At 51.5% G+C, this 19,930-nt stretch overlaps 11 protein-coding genes across 11 annotated transcripts; 7 read left to right on the top strand and 4 right to left on the bottom strand.

The window, feature by feature from the left end:
* Positions 1–429: 429 nt before the first annotated feature.
* Positions 430–3,548, top strand: N7532_010438 (glycoside hydrolase family 35 protein; the record flags this gene model as incomplete). Its single annotated transcript, XM_056622929.1, has 4 exons — positions 430–655; positions 715–1,791; positions 1,850–2,351; positions 2,414–3,548. The coding sequence occupies 4 exons, from the start codon at positions 430–432 to the stop codon at positions 3,546–3,548; spliced, it is 2,940 nt and encodes a 979-aa protein (XP_056470345.1).
* Positions 3,549–3,970: 422 nt separating this feature from the next.
* Positions 3,971–5,219, top strand: N7532_010437 (tyrosine-protein phosphatase; the record flags this gene model as incomplete). The annotated part of the gene is made up of 3 exons (XM_056622928.1): positions 3,971–4,077; positions 4,153–4,189; positions 4,269–5,219. 3 exons carry the CDS (start codon positions 3,971–3,973, stop codon positions 5,217–5,219), a joined length of 1,095 nt encoding a protein of 364 aa, XP_056470344.1.
* Positions 5,220–7,156: 1,937 nt separating this feature from the next.
* Positions 7,157–8,170, bottom strand: N7532_010436 (Frag1/DRAM/Sfk1 family protein; the record flags this gene model as incomplete). The annotated part of the gene is made up of 4 exons (XM_056622927.1): positions 7,157–7,565; positions 7,622–7,891; positions 7,965–8,046; positions 8,116–8,170. The coding sequence occupies 4 exons, from the start codon at positions 8,168–8,170 to the stop codon at positions 7,157–7,159; spliced, it is 816 nt and encodes a 271-aa protein (XP_056470343.1).
* A 1,019-nt stretch (positions 8,171–9,189) lies between these two features.
* On the bottom strand, positions 9,190–10,392 carry N7532_010435 (uncharacterized protein; the record flags this gene model as incomplete). Its single annotated transcript, XM_056622926.1, has 1 exon — positions 9,190–10,392. One exon carries the CDS (start codon positions 10,390–10,392, stop codon positions 9,190–9,192), a length of 1,203 nt encoding a protein of 400 aa, XP_056470342.1.
* A 26-nt stretch (positions 10,393–10,418) lies between these two features.
* N7532_010434 (putative COPII vesicles protein Yip3) lies at positions 10,419–10,940 on the bottom strand (the record flags this gene model as incomplete). The annotated part of the gene is made up of 1 exon (XM_056622925.1): positions 10,419–10,940. One exon carries the CDS (start codon positions 10,938–10,940, stop codon positions 10,419–10,421), a length of 522 nt encoding a protein of 173 aa, XP_056470341.1.
* A 658-nt stretch (positions 10,941–11,598) lies between these two features.
* N7532_010433 (uncharacterized protein) lies at positions 11,599–12,918 on the top strand (the record flags this gene model as incomplete). Its single annotated transcript, XM_056622924.1, has 3 exons — positions 11,599–11,668; positions 11,739–11,804; positions 11,882–12,918. 3 exons carry the CDS (start codon positions 11,599–11,601, stop codon positions 12,916–12,918), a joined length of 1,173 nt encoding a protein of 390 aa, XP_056470340.1.
* Positions 12,919–13,622: 704 nt separating this feature from the next.
* Positions 13,623–14,171, bottom strand: N7532_010432 (uncharacterized protein; the record flags this gene model as incomplete). The annotated part of the gene is made up of 1 exon (XM_056622923.1): positions 13,623–14,171. One exon carries the CDS (start codon positions 14,169–14,171, stop codon positions 13,623–13,625), a length of 549 nt encoding a protein of 182 aa, XP_056470339.1.
* An 839-nt stretch (positions 14,172–15,010) lies between these two features.
* On the top strand, positions 15,011–15,789 carry N7532_010431 (putative DnaJ chaperone (Caj1); the record flags this gene model as incomplete). Its single annotated transcript, XM_056622922.1, has 2 exons — positions 15,011–15,111; positions 15,213–15,789. The coding sequence occupies 2 exons, from the start codon at positions 15,011–15,013 to the stop codon at positions 15,787–15,789; spliced, it is 678 nt and encodes a 225-aa protein (XP_056470338.1).
* Positions 15,790–16,331: 542 nt separating this feature from the next.
* sec53 (phosphomannomutase SEC53) lies at positions 16,332–17,381 on the top strand (the record flags this gene model as incomplete). Its single annotated transcript, XM_056622921.1, has 4 exons — positions 16,332–16,430; positions 16,487–16,702; positions 16,834–17,036; positions 17,117–17,381. 4 exons carry the CDS (start codon positions 16,332–16,334, stop codon positions 17,379–17,381), a joined length of 783 nt encoding a protein of 260 aa, XP_056470337.1.
* A 335-nt stretch (positions 17,382–17,716) lies between these two features.
* N7532_010429 (CCDC90 family protein) lies at positions 17,717–18,763 on the top strand (the record flags this gene model as incomplete). Its single annotated transcript, XM_056622920.1, has 3 exons — positions 17,717–18,245; positions 18,305–18,638; positions 18,706–18,763. The coding sequence occupies 3 exons, from the start codon at positions 17,717–17,719 to the stop codon at positions 18,761–18,763; spliced, it is 921 nt and encodes a 306-aa protein (XP_056470336.1).
* Positions 18,764–19,286: 523 nt separating this feature from the next.
* On the top strand, positions 19,287–19,916 carry N7532_010428 (uncharacterized protein; the record flags this gene model as incomplete). The annotated part of the gene is made up of 1 exon (XM_056622919.1): positions 19,287–19,916. One exon carries the CDS (start codon positions 19,287–19,289, stop codon positions 19,914–19,916), a length of 630 nt encoding a protein of 209 aa, XP_056470335.1.
* Positions 19,917–19,930: the final 14 nt, after the last annotated feature.

The raw sequence follows: 19,930 nt of genomic DNA, 5'->3' as shown, positions 1-19,930 counted from the left end.
CTCACGTTTTATGCCAACAATATACTCTCTAATGGTTTTGAAAATTGACAAAACTTGACAGCATTTTGATGGAAATTACTTCGCGCATCAAGCTCAGCGGATAATTTCATCAGGACCCCTTGCGCCTGTGGCGCTCGCATGAAATCTCGCGTACCTGACATGGTATAGCCCCGTACAATCATTCGATTCCGCAACCCTGCAAGCAATTGTGTAAATCTCCGTCCGACCCCATGCTCACCCCCGCATTTCCCTGGATAATTGCCTAAAGCGCAATGGGCAGTCTCGAAAAGATCCACCAATCCCAACGCTCACCGGGGTATCGCTACCGCGAACACCGAGGTCCAGGCGGATTTATCTTGGACATAGCTCAGTGCACAGAAAATTTGCACTTTGAAGGCTCTGGCGAGTTTCCCTTTTGAATTTGAACAAATGCGCTTTTTCGCATTTTTCTCCCTTCTTCTTCTGCCGCTGCTGTCGGCGGCGACGGATAATGGCAAGACTACCGACGTCACGTGGGACAAGTATAGTCTCTCGGTGAAGGGGGAACGGATTTTTATTTATTCGGGCGAATTTCATTATCAGAGATTGCCGGTTCCGGAGCTCTGGCTTGATGTGTTTCAGAAGTTGCGTGCGAATGGATTCAATGCTGTTTCTGGTAAGAACTAATCTACTGTTCGATTATCTGTTTATATTCTAACTCGCAGCTCGCCCTAGTTTACTTCTTCTGGAGCTTTCACTCTGCCTCGGAGGGTACTTTCGACTTTGAAAACGGCGCACATGATATTCAGCGGGTCTTCGACTATGCTAAAGAGGCTGGTCTCTACGTGATTGCCCGTGCAGGTCCCTATGTCAACGCAGAGACCTCGGCTGGTGGCTTTGCTTTGTGGGCATCAAATGGTCAAATGGGAAGTGCACGAACCAGTGCATCATCCTACTACGAAAAATGGCGCCCGTGGATTCTCAAGGTTGGCGAGATCATTGCCAAGAACCAGATCACGAATGGCGGACCGGTTATTTTGAACCAGCATGAGAATGAGCTACAGGAGACGGTCCATGAGGCCAATAATACACTGGTCCAGTACATGGAACAGATTGCTGAGGCATTTAGTGATGCGGGTATCGTTGTTCCCAGCTCGCACAACGAAAAGGGCATGCGCGCGCAGAGCTGGTCGACGGATTATCAAGATGTCGGTGGTGCTGTCAACGTCTATGGGCTTGACTCCTACCCCGGTGGACTATCGTGCACGAACCCGGATTCTGGATTCAATTTGGTCCGAACTTACTATCAGTGGTTCCAGAATTATTCCTATACCCAGCCGGAATACCTCCCTGAGTTCGAAGGTGGATGGTTCCAGCCCTGGGGAGGGTATTTTTACGACCAGTGCGAGGCAGAGCACTCGCCTGAGTTTGCGGATGTCTACTACAAGAATAATATCGGCTCCAGGGTGACTCTGCAGAATCTTTATATGGTTTTCGGCGGCACAAATTGGGGTCACAGTGCTGCGCCGGTTGTTTACACATCGTACGACTATGCGGCGCCCTTGCGAGAGACCAGGGAGATTCAGGATAAACTTAAGCAGACTAAGCTTCTTGGTTTGTTTACCAGGGTTTCTTCTGATCTCCTGCAGACCTATATGGAAGGGAATGGTACGGGGTATACTAGTGATGCGAACATTTTCACCTGGGCTCTTCGCAATCCGTCTACCGAGGCGGGCTTCTATGTCCTGGCTCAATCTAAGAGTTCCTCTCGGGATGTGACTACCACTTCGTTGAATGTCAACACCACAGCTGGTACGTATAAAAATGGCTTTGGCTCAACTGTAATTTTCTGACCGGTCAACCGATCTAGGGGCTATCACAATCCCGGACATTGAGCTAGATGGCAGACAAAGCAAGATCGTCGTCACAGACTACAAAGTCGGAAAGGCCTCCAGCCTCCTATACTCATCTGCCGAAGTTTTGACCTATGCTACTCTCGATGTGGATGTCATCGTTCTCTACTTGAATATCGGTCAAAAGGGTGTTTTCGTTTTCAAGGACGCACCAGAACATTTGATTTTTCAGGCTTACGGCAATTCAAATGTAACATCTTCAACGTCAACCCATGGAACTCAGTACTCCTACACGCAAGGTGAAGGGACGACAGTGCTCAAGTTTTCAAACGGAGTTCTTGTCTACCTGCTAGACAAAGAGACTGCATGGAAGTTCTTCGCAGCCCCGACAACTTCCGACCCTCATGTTTCGCCGAGCGAGCAGATTCTCGCCCTTGGTCCCTATTTGGTTCGATCTGCATCCATCAATCAGGATACCGTCAGTCTCGTCGGTGACAATGCAAACAAAGCATCCATCGAGTCAGTTGGTCCAATTATTTTACCAGCGACTTGTGTCATTCTATACTAACAATCGTCTCCAGGGTCTATGCGGGGAACTCCAAAGTCAAGAAGATCAAGTGGAACGGCAAGTCCATTTCAACGAAGAAGACCGCATACGGAAGCTTGATCGGTTCCGTCCCAGGAGCAGAAGATGCGAAGATCTCACTGCCAACTCTCAGATCTTGGAAGTCTCAGGACACATTGCCAGAGATTAAGCCCGACTACGACGATTCGCGTTGGACTATCTGCAACAAGTCCACGACAGTCAATTCCGTCGCTCCGTTGACACTCCCTGTACTTTATTCTGGTGACTATGGATATCATGCCGGTACGAAGGTGTATCGAGGTCGCTTTGATGGTAAGAATGCGACAGGTGCAAATGTCACTGTTCAAAATGGTGTCGCAGCCGGATGGGCCGCTTGGCTGAATGGTGTGTATGTCGGCGGAGCACTAGGCCACCCAGATCTTGCTTCGACATCTGCGGATCTCCAGTTCAACAGCTCCTCTCTTCGTGAGAAAGATAATGTCCTCACCGTCGTGATGGATTACACCGGACACGACGAGGCAAACGTGAAGCCAGCAGGTGCACAGAATCCTCGCGGAATTTTAGGGGCGCATCTCGAGGGAGGAAGCTTCACTTCCTGGCGTATCCAGGGCAATGCTGGTGGGGAAGCGAATATCGATCCTGTTCGTGGACCTATGAATGAAGGCGGACTGTATGGTGAACGTCTGGGCTGGCATTTGCCCGGCTATAAAGCGCCGAATAGTGCTGGCAGTGAAAGTCCGCTTGATGGCTTCTCTGGTGCTAAAGGCCGTTTCTACATGACAACTTTTAAACTGGACCTGGATAAGGATCTGGATGTTCCTATTGGGCTGCAGCTCAGTGCGCCAACAAACACCTCCGCCAGCGTGCAGATCTTCATGAATGGGTACCAGTTCGGTCATTACCTTCCGCATATTGGGCCGCAGACGCTGTTCCCATTCCCGCCGGGAATCATCAACAATCGTGGTCAGAATAAACTGGCGATTAGCATGTGGGCGTTGACGGACGAAGGCGCTCAGTTGAGCCGGGTTGAGCTGAAAGCTTATGGAGCGTATCGGACTGGGTTCGACTTCAACCAGGATTGGTCATACTTGCAGCCGCAGTGGAAAGACAATCGGAGAGAGTATGTTTGATGGAGATTGCTCTCAGAAGTCTGTCATATGATGTTTGCTCTGGTGAAGGTGCTATGTATAGGGAGTTGAAGTAGCTATATTCTGCAGTTGTCGACGGCGGGGTATCTGCACGATCCAAGAATCTGTCCTTTGTTGGTATCAGTAGGGTATCTTTCAAACATGCTTCTCTTCATTACCTCTTCTCACTGTATGATGAATTCGGTTCTCACCCTGCATGTGTGTGGTAAAGCGGGCCCCGTCCGTCATAGCTCCGTGGTGGGTCTGGGGAAGAAAGGCGGGAGCTCAGGCCAGAAACAGGGCGGGCGCGAGATTTCTCTGCCCAACCTCCACCGCCATTTGACGCGCTTCTCCGCTCTTGAACCGCGTCCTGGGCATGTCTGCTTTCTCTTCCTGACCAGACTCTCCTTTGTGCACTTTCGGCCATGGCCCGCCAGTCCAGCGTTGATCTGGACTCGCCCGATCGCCCCTTCGATAACATCATTAACTTCCGTGACGTCGGTCGGTCGATCAATCAGTTCTGCGGCGCCAGGTACGTGGGCCCATGTTGCTTTTGTTTTGGTTTACCCTTGATGGGACAGGGAGAGAGGGCTGAGCTCAAGGTCAGGATTTTGAAGGAAGGTGTTTTGTTTCGCAGCGCTAGGGTAAGTATTATGACTTCGTTTCTATGCTTCTACCTATTATGACAGGCGCTGATCGGCGATCGGCTTCGATTTCGTATAGCTCGATGATGCCTCCGAACGAGATAAGCGGCGTCTCGCTGAAGAACTGCACATTAAAACGGTGATCGACCTACGATCTCAGTACGTTCTTTCCTATCCTTCACTGATGCTGAGCCCGACTAACCGCCGCCTGGCGATTAGAACAGAACACCAAATGGCAACCCGCAAGCGACGCGCAGAGAACGCCAGCTCCTCCGAGGATGGCCCTACCGATGTCGACGCCGCCCAAGCCTCCGTACCTCTCGACGCAGACGAACACCTTCTCCAAATTCCAGAATCACAGCGTGCTCTAATCAGCCTGACGGGTAAAGGCTTTGAGCGGGCTTTGTTGTCGAAATTGGACTGGACGACGTATTTGTATGTTCCCCCCCTCCCCCAAAACCACCCCCGCAGTACAGCATCCACCGAGCTATTACTGATGCCATGGATTCTTTCAATTAGGCGGGTGCTTGGTCTGGTGGTCTCAGGCTATCGCCCCGACGCAGTCCGTATTATTGGCGAACAAGTGATGCAACCCCGCGGGCTCATAGGTCTGGCGCAAGATACGCTGGACTCAAGCGCTGCCGAGATCCGCTCTGTCTTTGACCTCCTCGCACGTGAAGATTCATACCCTGCTCTTGTGCATTGTACCCAGGGCAAAGATCGGACGGGTTTGGTTATTCTCATGACGCTACTGCTCGCGGGCGAGAAGGTGTCGGAGGCTGCGCTTACAGATGACTACGTTCGATCGGAGCTCGAGCTTGTCCCTGAATTCGAGGAGCGCATGAAGGAAATTCGGGCGCTTGGTCTTGGTGAAGACTACACTCGCTGCCCGCCCGGTTTCGTGGGAACGACGACCGAATACCTCGAGAACAAATATGGTGGTGTCAGTGGATATTTGACTTCGATCGGCATTAATACGCAGAAGCAGGAGTTTATCCGACAGATGATTTTGCCTCAGGAGGCTGCGTGATTTCGAGCTGTCTCGGTTTCAGACCGAGATGGGCTCAACTGGTTTTGTCCGCTGCCAGCATGCTGGACTTGGGCTGGGCCTACCTTGGCTTGGTCGGGTGCCAACATGGTTCTTGTACTTGATATTGAACGGACATGTAGATATGATAATGATGGATGCCCAGGGATCTTACAGCACCTAGGCGCATAATGACTTAATGGCCTGGCAGAAATATGACAGCTTGAATGGAACATATCAAATGTGATGAGAATGTTGTTCCAATTGATCTGTAAAAGATATTTATTTTAAATAAAGCCCCACCATGACATCTTGTCATCCTCATGATGTTGATGGCTTGACATATTTGTTTTTCCTATAAAATGTCATATGACAACTGCATCCCTACAGCACCTCCAGAATGTCGATCTCCTCTGGAAATGCTGCTCAGCTGACCATGCGGTACTAGTGAACTTTCTCCATGATTCATTGTATTTTTTTTATCTCGCCTAGTATCTCTGTTCAGCAGAATGCCATTGTCCACTCGTGAAGAGCCTGGCGATCTTGAACGATGCGAACGGCCCCTATCAGAAAACGATTCCCCTGTTGTCGCAAATAAAACAATGTTCTGGAACCAAATGAAGAGGACGAAAATGTCTTGCCTGGCGAAATCGCAGATCTGATTTTCTACGAGCCTCATTTCGATGAGATACTGGCCAGGGCTCGACCTCGTTGTTAGCAATAATGAAACCGGGTGTCGTTTTCAAATGCCCAAGGTTTTCATGGTGGCACTCCGAGCCAGCAAATACCACTCCTTTGTCAAGGACGCTTAACGCAATTTCGGGGGTTCAAGAGCAGCTCTTGGATGTCTTAGGGACACACCCTAGAATAATACGGTATGCTCATCAGCCCAAATCCAGGTGGTTTGATGTGCTAATTTTCATTCTACTGTAGCTATATTGGTATCTCGGAGGAGCCTCGTGGATTGCTCTTCATAGAAGCTAGCGATGGTGATCTGCAAGTTTACTTTGGCAAGTATAATGATACTATTGATCTATCCCTTCGATTAAATTGGTATAAGTGGTGTCGCCAAGCAGCAGAAGTCGTCCAATATATCCAATAAAAGGGAGTTATTCGGACCTGCGGCCAAGAAATTTCTTATTGCACTCCGACTCCAGAAGCAAGCGGATCTTCTGCTGTGGTTTTGGAGGATCGACAAGTGGTGATATCGATGGTGGACATCTTCCCGGCTCAGGCTTTTTTAACCCATGCAAGCCATGGGTGTCCAACAGAGGCTGTGGACATATTCAGCCTAGGGTCGATTTTTTACACGATAATGACTGGCCATTGGCCTTACAAGTCTCCTGGGCCATTTCAATCCGGGGCAGAGACGATCGAATATATAGAACTAATCGACACCCTTTTTTGCATCTCAAAAATTCCCTCCGGTAGATACTATACCTGGTGATACTGTGATACAAAGTTGTTGGACGGAAGGATATGGTGATGTAGAAGCACTTGTTCGAGATCAAAGTTTGTCTTTCGATGGGATAGGAGCCTTTCAGTAAGGCCATGGCTTGGCTTAAGCGGCAATATTGCAATTATATCGTACTCTGTCAGTTTTCCTTCCATGACGGGTTTATGGGTGTAGAGTAGTCGTCTGCAGAGTCGGAAGAGTGCGGTCTAATGCAGAAGGGGTACCATTATGGTAATCTCCTTTGTAAGTTGTTGTAATGTACAAGTCAATAGAACACGAAAGAGGTATCCAAGTCTAAAACACCAGACATGAGAAGAGAATGACAAAGAAAGAAAACACAGCCAAGAGCGAGGTATCAAAAAAGCACAAAATCCACACGGTAAGCATCAAGTCACAGCATCATAAAAACGTTGGAATCAGTAAAGACAATTCAAAAGGCCACACCAAGAACACCTTGATAAAACAAGTAATGTATACTTCCGATTTACACTCGCTGACCCCGGTAAAAGTTGGGACCAACAGAATCGGTGGTCAGAGGCTCCTCCAGCGAAGCAGCGGGCAGGTTATGGTCATGCACCATGGTCGCGAGCTTTTCGCCTTGAGGCAAGTGTCGACGAGTGCGAACGGACGGAAGGAGATCAACGACAAAGGAAAGAACGTATCCAGTGAAGACGAAAGCAATGACCCATTCGAGGATAGCGCCGGGGTTCTTCTTCGCCTTGTTGTTGCTGTTCATGCAGGCACCGAATCCGATGGCGAGGCCAACCTCGATGATGATGAAGCCGAGCTTGATAATGAAGCTGGCGAGGAGAATGCGATGTTGCGAGCGGTAGAAGATGCCGATCCAGAGGTACTCGGCACAGATGAGGATGGCGCTGATCACGTATCCGACACTGGTATGATTGTAAGCCAGGTGCTGCATTTCCTCTCAAGGAGCTGTGGTACTTACAGGAACATGACCAGGAAGCCATCGTGCATCATTGGGTGACGGACTGTGTCGAATACGGACAGCAGGATCAGACCGAGAGCTCCGGCAATAGCGAAGAAGATGGATGCGACGGCGCAGATCTTGTCGAAGAGTCCTCGATTCGGGGCAAGCTGTCCGGCATGGCGAAGCCATCGCTCCGAGATGAGAGCCAGATCGAGGAAGACAACAGTGACAGCACTTCCGGCGACAAACAACGGCTTAAGTCCCTGTGCACCGACATCGGAGATGTACCTATCAAGTTCATGTCAGTTGACAGGTCGAAACAAGTAGACAGGACTATCACTGTCCCGGGGAGGGAACATACGCAATGGTCTGGCCGTCCTCCATGCTCTGGTAATGCGGCTCTCCTTCCCTGGCCCATGTGACTAGCATGGCAATCAACATTGCTGTGGCAAATCTGATTAGATTGGTGCTTCCATGGTTGAGTTGGGCTGGATTCTAGACAAGTCACTTACCAACCCACATGCATGCCGATATCAACGGGAATACCCAAAATGAAATGATCCACATCTTGACTGATTAAGATGATCTATATGTTTCTCTTTTCCCCCAAAAAGAACAAGTCCGAAAGAATAGGTGATGTCGGAAAGAGAATCCTGTGCGTCGCGACCGCCTTGCAAGCACGGCAGAAATGCGACTCTATATATGAAATTATAAGAAAACTTGCGGTGGGAACGGGTCGAGTATAATTCCTGCAATGATGGTGCTGGTTAACATGCAACCACACTGAGCCGGGTAGCTTCCCACGAGTTACACAGGATTCGAAGCGCCGCGTTCCGCAACTTGCCAGAAGAAAATCCAATGTTTATGCAACTGTTGTCAGGGATCCCGATGTTCACATTCCACGCTAAAAGGATCGGCGACGGGCGGGCTGAAGAAATTAAGATTATGGCCTTGCTGTTTTGCTTTGCTGGCTTTTGTTGTGGCGCTCGCTCGAGGAATCCAGGCACAGTTTTGAGAGGGGGATCGAGCGGGATCGGTCGGAAGGTTCGGAATGACGGTGTGGAGGGATATTTCGACCTCGACCTCAATTGGAGGGTGGAGGAGGGAAATCCGTGCAAAGGGAGAAGATTCTGCAAGCAATGCCGCGAAGAGAAGAGAGGAGAGACGCAAGGACGGGGTATAAGAGCCAAGCCGAGAGTGCGACGCGACGTCATCCGCTGCCAAGGCATACAAAATTATTCTCGGCCCCGTCGTAATGCGCCCCACCCAGGCTGCGATGGTTGCGGGTGATTTGCACGTAAACGCTGGTGACTGTTGCGCTGCCACACTCTCCACTTCACTTCAACGTGGCTGGGGACGATTTGAGTTTTATGCCTACTCGGAGGGGGAGTGCAAGAGGATTGTGCTAAGCATAATCGATGTATATGCATCTATGGTCGGGGAACCCGGTCTACCCGAAACGCCTCGTAGCAAATGTTGCCTGCTAAAACGAAACCAGAAACGAAAAGAATGGATGACAAGCCCGCGAAAACCAAACTCATTAGAAGAGGGCAGCCCTGGTAGACAAAACAAAATCAAACTCCCCATCACCGACTTTTGTGCTGGCGACCACCACGTCCGCCCCGACTGCTGCTGCCAGAGACCGTTCGTCGCTGGAGCCCCAGAGGTGCCGGACGCTCTCGCTCTCGTTCGACGACTTGCACGATTTGGACCTCATTGTCATCCTCGTCCTCTTCACTACTTTCAATTTCTTCTTCCTCGCTGGACACTTCCGATTCCGTATCCGGATCTCGACCATCCCGGGTGGGCGACGCACCCATGGATGGGCGGTTGCCATCCGGAGATTGTCGATATTGGGCCTGGATCGGCGACATACCCGCGGGGTAGCTCATCCGGCTTTGGGGACCAACACGAAGATCGCTAGGCAGCTGCGGCTGGTAGGGGGGTTGCTCGACCGTGTAGGGATTCATCGGCATGGGGTTGTAGTACGACGGGGCCCAGGAGGGATCATCTGGTAACGGCCGGGTGTACATCGGATGTTGATGCATCGTCTGCGGGCGACCATTCGGCGGTAGTCGTTCGGCGAAGGCAGGATAGGTCGGCCGCAATGGTGAATTCGATTGTTGCGGACGCAGCGACTGGGTGGTTGGAGTTCGGGGACGGTGAGCAGAGGACGAGCTCGAAGGTCGACCATGAGCAACGGGACCTTGTCCCCAGCCAGGATCAGGCGTACCGGTAGGATAAGGCAGCCCAGGCTCCGGTATTTGTACCTTGGGAGTCTTTCGCTTCGACGACGGCCGTATGTTCATTGAGGCCCCGGCTTGCTTCACACGTCGAGCTCCACTTGGGTCATCCGTCTGTTGACGTTTTCGCTCCAGGGCATCAAGCTCACGCTGGGACAATCGCACGTTCTTCTTGCCCAGCATTTGCGCGCGGCGAATGCGTTCCAATGCCGTCTCCACCAACTGATCCTCCTTGTCCCGCATGGCCAGCTGAACGGCATAGGCCACCGTGCTGTCTTCGTGATCGTACAAGTCGTAATCGCCTCCGTCGACCGAGCCCGTCTCGTCGGTCAAATCACCATAGTCCATTGGTCTCCTGCGCGGACCACGTCCTTCATATTCCAATTGCCGCATGTATCCACGACCGCTGCGCATCAATTGGCGTTCATACTCGTCCCCCTCTTCCTCGCTGTCAATCTCCTCCACTCGTGCAACATCATCCCACCCTCCACGTCCCCTGTTATGTCTCCCCATTCGTGCCCCCGGTGGTCTTCCCCATCGGGGCATATCATTAGGAGCTCGCGGCCGACCACCTAGACCGCCTCCTCGGAAAAAGCATTCTCGATTGGTTTATCCATCAACGCGGCGTGGCCAAAAACAGTCACGCCCGTCGCGCCAATCAACCAGAGAACCGTGGCAATCGGAGAAGCCCAGATACCCAGGGGCACACCAATGCACAGCAATCCAGTGTAGAGTTGCGAGGTGTTGAAACGACGGAAGCCGACGTCCAGATCGCGGCCCTCGAGTTTCCCGATTCCGTAGAGACTGCAAGTCACGAAGATGATGACAAACAGCAGGAGCGGGTTGGTCAACAAGCTGTAGATGCTGAGCATCACAAAGACGACGGCATAGTTGCTGGAGAAATAGGACAGGTTGTAGTTAACGCGACTCTGGACTTCACCGAAGTTGGCGGGCTTGGACAGGCGCTTGAGGTCGAGGAACTCGGAGACGGGGCGCAGGTTGGCGAAGCGGGTGCTCAGCGACTGGCTGCGGATGTTGTTGAAGCGATCGCCGAAGCGTGAAGTGATCGCGTCAATGGGGATGGAGATAGCCATGGTGAAAGAGGAATTGGCGTGGCAGGGAGATCGAGAGAAATGGAGAGGAAGAAGGTGGTAGAGGTGAGAGGTGTCAGGCCAAGAAGGAAAGAGGACAAGGAGGCACTTTTTTTTGCCGTTTGGGCTTTGCCCCTTTCGATGTTAGTCAACACACGGCCGTGTGTCCCCGACAAAAAGACCAGGTTGCCTAAATTCGAATGATGGCAGCCTTCAGAAAATAAATGGGAAATCGATGGGTGAGTACGAGTGGCTAAGAATAGACATGGGGCTCCCCATTGTTTTTTTCGCTTGCGGCACTTTCACCGGAATGGAGAGTCCATAGTGGCAGAGGACCCCGGACCGCCTCCAGTGATAATAGAGTGAGGGAAGACGAAGGTAATAAGGGGAGATCAAGACTATCTGTCAATATGACACCACCCACAGCGAAGGAACCAGCGCATTCTTAAGTAGATGAGTCAAGTCGGTTTTCCCCTCACTTTGCCAACTACTGCAGTCTGCAACTGCCTGCCACGTCGAAGCGCCGGTGGAGATGAGACCCGACCGCTTTTTGATCGATCGCCTAAACAAGTCGACACTAATCGCAGCGAAAGCACTTCTCCCCATTCGCCCGTTCTGCGCTTTTCTGTACAGGCGGCTTTGACCGCTCCATCGTTCGAATATGAAGCCTGTCGCTTTTTCCTTCTTGTTGTTTGTCTTCGTGGGTCTGGTCGCCGCCTGGTCCAAAGAAGGTACGTGTTGGATGGTAACCCCCTTCTCGCGACAGCACCCAGATATTAACTCGGACGGTGCAATGGACAGACTACGAGATCTTCTCCCTGCGTGACGATGTGGCTGCTACAGAAGGCGCCAATGTGACTTTCTATGGTACGTCCCAATTGATTTCTGTTTGACCTGCTCCTGCGGCAAGAAGAATCACCCTCTCAACAATCTCTTTTATCCAGACTTCCTCGAGATCCGCCCAAATGCCAATCAGGAGCAAATTGTCAAAGCCCATCGCAAGAAGTCGAGAACCCTACACCCGGACAAGGTCAAGCGCGCCTTCATCGCCAATTACTCCACGGACAAGAGCAAATCCAAGTCTTCTCAGCCGGGCGTCCACGTCTCCAAGGGTCCTTCCAAGCGTGAGATCGATGCTGCCGTCAATGCCGCCAATGCTCGCTCCGCGCGTCTCAATCTCGTCGCCAATGTCCTCAAGGGTCCCGGCCGTGAACGCTACGATCATTTTTTGAAGCATGGTTTCCCCCTGTGGAAGGGCACTGGCTACTACTACTCACGATTCCGCCCTGGTCTGGGTTCCGTGCTGATGGGTCTGTTCATCGTCTTCGGTGGTGCTGCGCACTACGGTGCTCTCATCCTTGGATGGAAGCGTCAGCGTGAGTTTGTCGGCCGCTACATTCGCCAGGCTCGTCGTGCTGCATGGGGTGATGAGTTGGGTGTACGTGGCATTCCCGGTCTGGACTCAAATGGTGCTCCCGCACCTGCGCCTACCCCCGAGGCCAACGACCAAGGTGCTGTTGCTATGAACCGTCGTCAGAAGCGCATGATGGATAAGGAGAACCGCAAGGAGAGCCGGAAGGGTGCTTCTCGGTCTGCGAGCCGGGCCTCGGGCACTTCGACCCCTACGGGTGAGCAGCCTGCCACCTCTACCGGCGAGCGTAAGCGCGTCGTTGCTGAGAATGGCAAGGTCCTGATTGTCGATTCCATTGGCAATGTCTTCTTGGAAGAAGAGAGTGAGGAGGGTGAGCGTCAGGAATTCTTGCTCGATATCGACGAGATCCAACGACCCGCCATTACCGATACCGCTCTGTTCAAATTTCCGGTTTGGTGCTTCCAGAAGACTGTTGGTCGGATTACCGGCTCGTCTGAGATTCCTGAGGAGGAAGAGGTCGTGGAGCCTGTTGATGAGGTTGCTGAAACCACTGCCACGTCAAACCCGGCTCCGAGCAGGAAGCGTGGAAAGCGCTCTCAGAGATCATAGGCTGTGGGGCATCTCTTTTACATCTGTATTGCTCCCTCCTAACTGCTCGGTTTCTTTGTACTAGTTTGCTTCCAAAATAAAAGTCGAATAGAATTTATGGGATACCCAAATCGAACCAGATCAGCCCATCCATGGATGCTATAAGTACCTGTTTGTTTTTTCTCGCAGGGAGGGACGCGCAGCAGCTATTTTTCTACTAGAGCAGCCCTGTAACGCTCGTCCAGCCACTGACCCCCAATCCTGCGGGGCGTACGCCAGTCAGAGGCGAACACAACAGCCTCTAGTCCGATGTAGGGAAGTCCAATGGGGCACATACCCACCATTGGGTATCGACACTTCACCGACTTGAGAGGAACAAGATTTAAAAGAGTGCGAGAGAATGCCCCGCGAGTTCTCCTGTCTCGTACTTTTTCTTTTCTTACACACTTCTAAAATCCCAAAACGGTCAATTGTTCGCTAACAAACAGTCACTTTTCGGGAACGAAAAGGATGCAAGTGTTCTAAAATCGAAGCGAGCCACCCGATACATGAACATTGCAGGAAATTGAAGACGAAGGGAAAGAAAAAGGAAAGGAACATGTGAAAAAGGGGTGCGGAGAGTAGGTCGTCATGGTCATAAGATTGGGTGTTTTGGTCGTCTCCGGTCGTTTGGAAGAGTAAAAGGCGAGGGGAACGGGCAGATATGGACAAGTCGAGGTCTGGATCTAGGCAAACATCTTCGCAATGTTCATCAAGCTGGTGAGGTTCTCCGACATGCCACGTCCGCCATCCATCGCGCCGAAGCCACCACCGCGAGCACCCCCAGTGCTTCCACCAAGAGCACTAATCAGCCCATGAGGCAGCCGCAGTCCAATCATAGCCAGCAATTTGGGCAGCACGCCGCTAGTAAGCAGCGGGATGATCACCAGCATCAACACTTTGATTGGGTGGTGTCGGGCATAGCGATAGATGTCACGGAAAAGGCGCTTGATTGCGCGGACCATGCGCTGGACAAAGCCCTCACGCGGTCGAGCTCTTCGGGACGAGGACGAGAAGGAGGAGAAGACGGAGTGCGCGGGACTCGATCGCCCACTGCTAGTACGGCCTAGGTTGAAGAAGGATGGCGCCGAGTTGCGCGAGTGGTAAGTTGAGTAGCCCGATTTGCTGCGTGTTGGTGAGCCCTTGCGGCGCACGAAGTAGCCGTTGGAATGGCTGGTAGAATGGTGCCCGTGGGAGTGCCCGTGGGTTGAGGATCGTCCGTCGAACCATCCCATCTTGATCTTTGTAGGGGGATGTTTGGTGCTGGGACTGGGATTCTGGGGAAGTCGATCACCAGGTGCTCTGTGTGCTGTGGAGCGAGAGAGTGCCGCTTATGTCTGCGATAAGATCGGTCGCAGAGATGAGGTATACTCTGGTAGAAGTAGTTGATCGGGATTGTTCGAGGCTTCTCGATCTTGACAACGCCTCTTCAAAGATTTCTGCGACCCCTGTGTGGCAATTGACAAGAGCAAAAGGAGACAGATGCAGGTCAGCCGCTAGGAGCTGCAGCGAGCATGCGCAATGTGTGGTCTAGGCCGCTGCGTATAGACCGTCTATTCCACCGATTTGCTTTGCAGAGCGGGGTGGCACTGGTCCTGACACACAAATTGCTGGATTAATTGCAATCAATAATCCGGGGGTGTGTGTTGTAAGGTGGATTGGACCTAGTGGAGGAGACGAACTACGGAAAAAGAGCTCACCCCTGGAGGCGGGCATTAATTGGTGGCTGGGGATTTGTCGCATAGTGAGACGCTGCTAGTCTCACTTCTCAGGGGCCGAGGATGGGAGCCTCGTGGCCTTGTAGCCTTGTGGCCTTACTGCCTTGTGGCCTTGTTGTCTATCGAGGCAGATTCAGCGCGGCCTCAGGCCGCAACGACGTCACTGGCGTCGGCCGGAATGCTAATAACCTTGGGTCACTTGGCCTCTATATTAAATCTGGCCCCAGTCTCTTCTGCTCCGGTCGTAAATCACCATGCCGAGTTAGTATACTTACACCGAGAGAATGCGTGCAACCAGGCACAATACTAATACTGTCGGTCTCCTCCAGATAGCCCTGATTACTGTATGACCACCTATGAAGTTCAGCCTAGCGATCACTTCTAACCTAACTACAGACAAGACTCTCGGCGTGTCTCGCGATGCGACCCAGCAGCAGATCCGCACTGCATATAAGAGGTGAGTGTCTGAGAAGCAGAATATCTTCCCTAGCAACACGTCTTGGAGTGACATGCAGATGTGGGGTAATACGACTAAAGGCTCACCATCTTCTGATACAGGGAATCGCTGAAATCCCACCCAGATCGAGTCCCCGCAGACTCCCCTGAGCGACCCCAGCGAACGAAGAAATTCCAAGAAGTCAACGACGCCTACTACACCCTCTCCGATCCCACGCGCCGTCGCGAATACGATACAGCTCGAGCCTACGAAGAGGCCGAGGACGAAGTCGATGATGAGGTCCCTCATGGCACACCGGGTGGTTTCCCATGGTCTAGTTTTGGGTTCGGACAGGGCGAAGAAGAACGGGATGCCAATCAGTTTGGATCAGTATTTGAAGAGATGATGCGGGAGGAGGGCATGGCGGAAGAGAATGACGGAGAAGGTGGCCGACGGACTCGTCCTACGTCGAAGTTCTGGTCTGTAGTCGGAGGTGTCAGTGGTGGTGCGTTGGGGTTCATCGTGGGCAACTTCCCTGGCGCGCTGGCCGGTGCTGTAGCAGGAAATCGTCTCGGTGCTGTTCGCGATGCCAAGGGCAAAAGTGTTTATGAGGTTTTCTTGGACCTTCCACAACCGGACCGGACGCGGCTCTTGAGTGAGCTTGCGGCTAAGGTTTTCCAAAATACAATGGGACGTTAGGCCTGTTTGGTCGGGTTTTTGGGCGTTGGATGATATGATTTGATTTGGACGTCGGGATACCGTACACAAGATAGTCGTAGGTAGTTTCCTGTAGATACACAATGCAATTAAGATATACCAATACTTTATCTATAGATTTCCTGGTTAGACTTTCGTACAGCCACATTCAAATTACCACATTGAAGGAGACTGACGCAACCTCGTCTCCATAGTCGTCATCAATCCGTACCAAAAAATTGAATTGTGTTGCAAAAAGAAAATCGGCTCTATATACCACCCATGTGTGTCTTTCTTTAACTTTGCTTCTGAGCAGCCAAATCCACATTTCTACCGGCCCATTTTCCGAACTCTCTCTAGCTGCGTTGACACTGAATCATCACTAGTTTTGTTTTGGACCGGCGCCATGCCAACCATCAACCTTGCGAATCGCCCGTCTGCTGACCCGCTTGCATTAAGGAGACTTCGATGAAGCTTATGTTTGAGCTGCACTGTATCATCTATTGTACCCCTTCAGGATAATATACTTTCCCTTGATTGTTCAAATGGCCACCGCCGCTGGAGTTTACTCTTCCTTGGAGAACCGTCCGCTCAACACCATCTATCTGTTTGATGTCGATGAGACCCTGGCCAAGGCTCGGCGCGTATGTTCTATAAGAATCTTGCTCAAAACCAGTTGCTAACATGTTCTTATCTATAGACTGTTCAACCCGAAATGCTCGAGTTTTTTCTCGTCTTCGCCACAAATGCGCTATCGGATACGTTCGTGATTCCGTCTCGACTCTCCGACCTTTCTCCACCCTTCTTAACTCATTTCCAGCTCGGTGGGTCGAACATTGTAGAGCAACATGAGCAACAGGGCTCTTCAACGACAGATGTCACCACACTCTTCGATTTCTGCTTCCCCGAGAAGGTGGTTTGATGGCCTACCGCATGGGCAAGGCGCTTACTCGCAGCAGTTTCATCCAATGGCTCGGAGAAGAGAAGTACCAGGAGCTGGTAGACTTCTGCCTGCAATATATTTTCAACCTGAAGCTTCAAAGATAGCGCGGTACCTTTGTCGAGTTCCGCAATGGTATGATCAATGTCAGTCCCATTGGTCGTAATGCCAGTGTTAAGGAGCGAAACAACTATGGTGCGTATGCTTATCATCCTATCGTGCTTGGTGAGGAACACCACAGTTTGACGTCTCACTTCAGATATGACAAGGCGCACAACATTGGGAAGGATTTTGTTGAGGCACTCAAGAAGTAAATCCCCGACTATGGTCTCACGTAAGTCTCTGGGGGCGGCGGTCGTCAGGCCCATTGCATACATGGGACTAATCAAGTGCTGCACAAAACAGCTTTTCCATCGGCGGACAGATTTCGTTCGATGTTTTACCCACTGGCTGGGATATGACTTATTGTCTGCAACACGTCGCGGCCGAGAAGGATATTTCCGGCGTGGAGTGCAAGAGCATCCCCTTTTTCGGTGACAAGTGTTCCGTCGGAGGTAGTGATTATGAGATCTATGAGGACGCCCGGACTATCGGCCACACGGCCTTCGACCCCGATGACACTATGAAACAGCTTAATAAGATTTTTGATCTTTGAAGAGCTCGATGCGGAGTATAAGATGATTCTGAGTTTGGAAGTAGCGATAGCGTGCGTATGAAAGGGCAGGGAACTCATTTTTGGGTCACAGGTGCTCTCAATCCATTGGCGATATTACTGGAAACATAATCTAACCAATATCTCAAATTTTCAACGTTTCACCTGATGCTTGACTGTGTGGATGCGCGTTTCCCGGGAGTTTGCGGGGAGATGTCACTAAAGGCCGTCGGGCAACGTCGATCTTCCCGCATCTTTTAGTCATCCGTCATCCAATTCTCTTCCCTGCATCCGCTTGATCCACGAACCCATCTGCCCTTCATCGTATCGTCGGCGCCATGGCGCATCAAAAACACGTCGCAGAAGTGCCACGGAGCCTTCTACCTCGTCTCACATGGAATAGCTCCTCCTCTCGCCCTTCCGTCACATCCACCCACCATGCCGTCCTGGCAACAAGGCATCACCAGCAACATTTACAAGGCTGGAGCCCTCTCAACCGACAAATACAATCCGCAAACACTCCATATCAGACCTCGCGAGGCATTTCCACATCGATTCGCGATCCCCGCTTCGCCTCTGCCGTTTCCCGACGCTCCTCCTCGAATGCGACAAGCTCGTCCGCACAGCCCCTCAGGAACCCGGTCCGACATAATGGTGTCTATGTCGCTATATTCAAATCTGCGAAGCGGGCATTTCATGCGACGCCCGCTCAGCAGCGAGATCACCATTTCGATACCCTGAAGTTTGTGAAGCGACTTCAGGCCGAGGGGTTCAGCGAAGAGCAGGCCGTGGCTATGATGCGGGTGTTAAACGATATCATTCAAGAATCCATTCAAAATCTGACACGTACAATGGTTCTCCGAGAAGGTGATCTTGCATATCCTGAGATGATAGATCTTGCTTTCTAACAAGTGTTACTCGCATAGACTCGGAGCGATCTACCTATACCCAAAAAGTTGACTTCGCTAAACTGCGATCCGAGCTTCTCAATGCCGATTCGACCGAAGCGCAGCTAACTCGCTCATCGCACGAAAAAATCGCTGCCGATCTCGCCAAGCTTAACTCGCGCCTTCGTGATGAAATCGGACGGACACAAGCATCGGTCCGGCTGGACCTGAACCTGGAGAAGGGCCGGATCCGCGAGGAAGCCAACGGACAAGAAATGCGTATTAAGGAAACAGAGACTCGTATCGAACAGGAAGTTGCGGGCTTGAGAGAGCGAGTTGAGGCTGTCAAGTTCTCGACTCTGCAGTGGCTCATGTATGGACTCCCGCTTCCCGTTGTCGCTTGGTGAATTTATGCTAACATTGGTTGTTTTTCCTTCTAGGGGTGTCTGCACTGGTACTGCTGCTTTGATCCTTGGTGCTTGGCGCTTGTTTATGTGAAGCTCGATTGCAGCTTCAATTCGCTGTGCATGGTTTAGAGGTGTTCTTTTTGGTGTCATACACGAGGTGTCTGTCTCTCTTGTTGCATTTCTCTTTTGTACAAAATTATCCCAGCTCATCTAGCTTGAAAGTCTAATACCGAATTAGACAATGCAACCCCTCTGGTTTCCCGGCATTTATTCTGATATTCTGAAGTGTTTCGTTGTCACTGAAAACAACCCTCCCGCATTTTTAGGGGAGGATTGCGTAGGAGGTCAAGCGGTCGCAGAGGCCAGAAATCCATTGGGGCCATTTTCGAAACAAAAGGAAAATCCGCTTCTTCGACAGGTGAGAGCTAGCGCCGAAGTAAATCTACACTTCTGAGACTAAACTCTCCACAAGGTAGCCACGAGTACTCCGCGCCTTCCCCAACCCCTCCTTATCTTCAGGGGTCAACACCGCCTCGAATATCGTTGCATCGTGTCTGCGGATCGCACTCTAGTCTCGACTAGTCCGACGACGGCGCCGACTACCGACATTCGCAATGCTTCGGACTCCGTTAGCGTGGTGGCCCCTCCAGTGCCCGAGTTTCGCCTGCTTGAAGGCCATGAACCCGATGCAGGCCCATTCGATCTCGTGGCCGATCGCACTTCTTTTCATCTGGACTGCAGGCAGCGTCTTCTTTGTGCTCAGGGCTAGAAGGCGTCTTCATCTCCACCAAACTTCGACCCCGGAGCTCGTGCAAGCGAGCCCGTCAGACACGTTGAAGCACTCCGGATCTACAAAGGAGTCATTCAAGTCTGTCAGACAGACTGGATATGGAAAACCGGGTCATTCGATCGTTGGAGAGGATCTAAGGACTACATCGAAGATCGCGATGGCATTCAGAATGCTTATTCCGGTTGCACTGTTTCTCTTGGTTCACGTTCGACTTGTTACCGCTATTCTGGATCATCGTTATGGGACGGTTAAAGAAGAATCGGTACAGGCGCAGGTCTCGTCGGGGCTTCAGCAGGTGTTCCAGGTGTATCAGCCTGTACCTTCCATCTCCAGTGGAAGCAAAGGCTGTGATCTGGAGCTATTGCTTATGGATCATGTCTTTGGCTCAAGCTATGGCAAGCCTTTCGTCGGTAAAGCACAGATGCCACGGACAAGAACCTTGAATCAGGGCTAATGCAACTTTCTAGA

This window comes from Penicillium argentinense (assembly GCF_028826775.1).
Source record: "Penicillium argentinense strain IBT 30761 chromosome Unknown utg000010l_segment0_segment0, whole genome shotgun sequence".
NCBI classification, from domain to species: Eukaryota; Fungi; Ascomycota; class Eurotiomycetes; order Eurotiales; family Aspergillaceae; genus Penicillium; species Penicillium argentinense.
The sequence above is the reverse complement of the archived record's forward strand: the minus strand, read 5'-3'. Positions and strand labels throughout refer to the sequence as shown.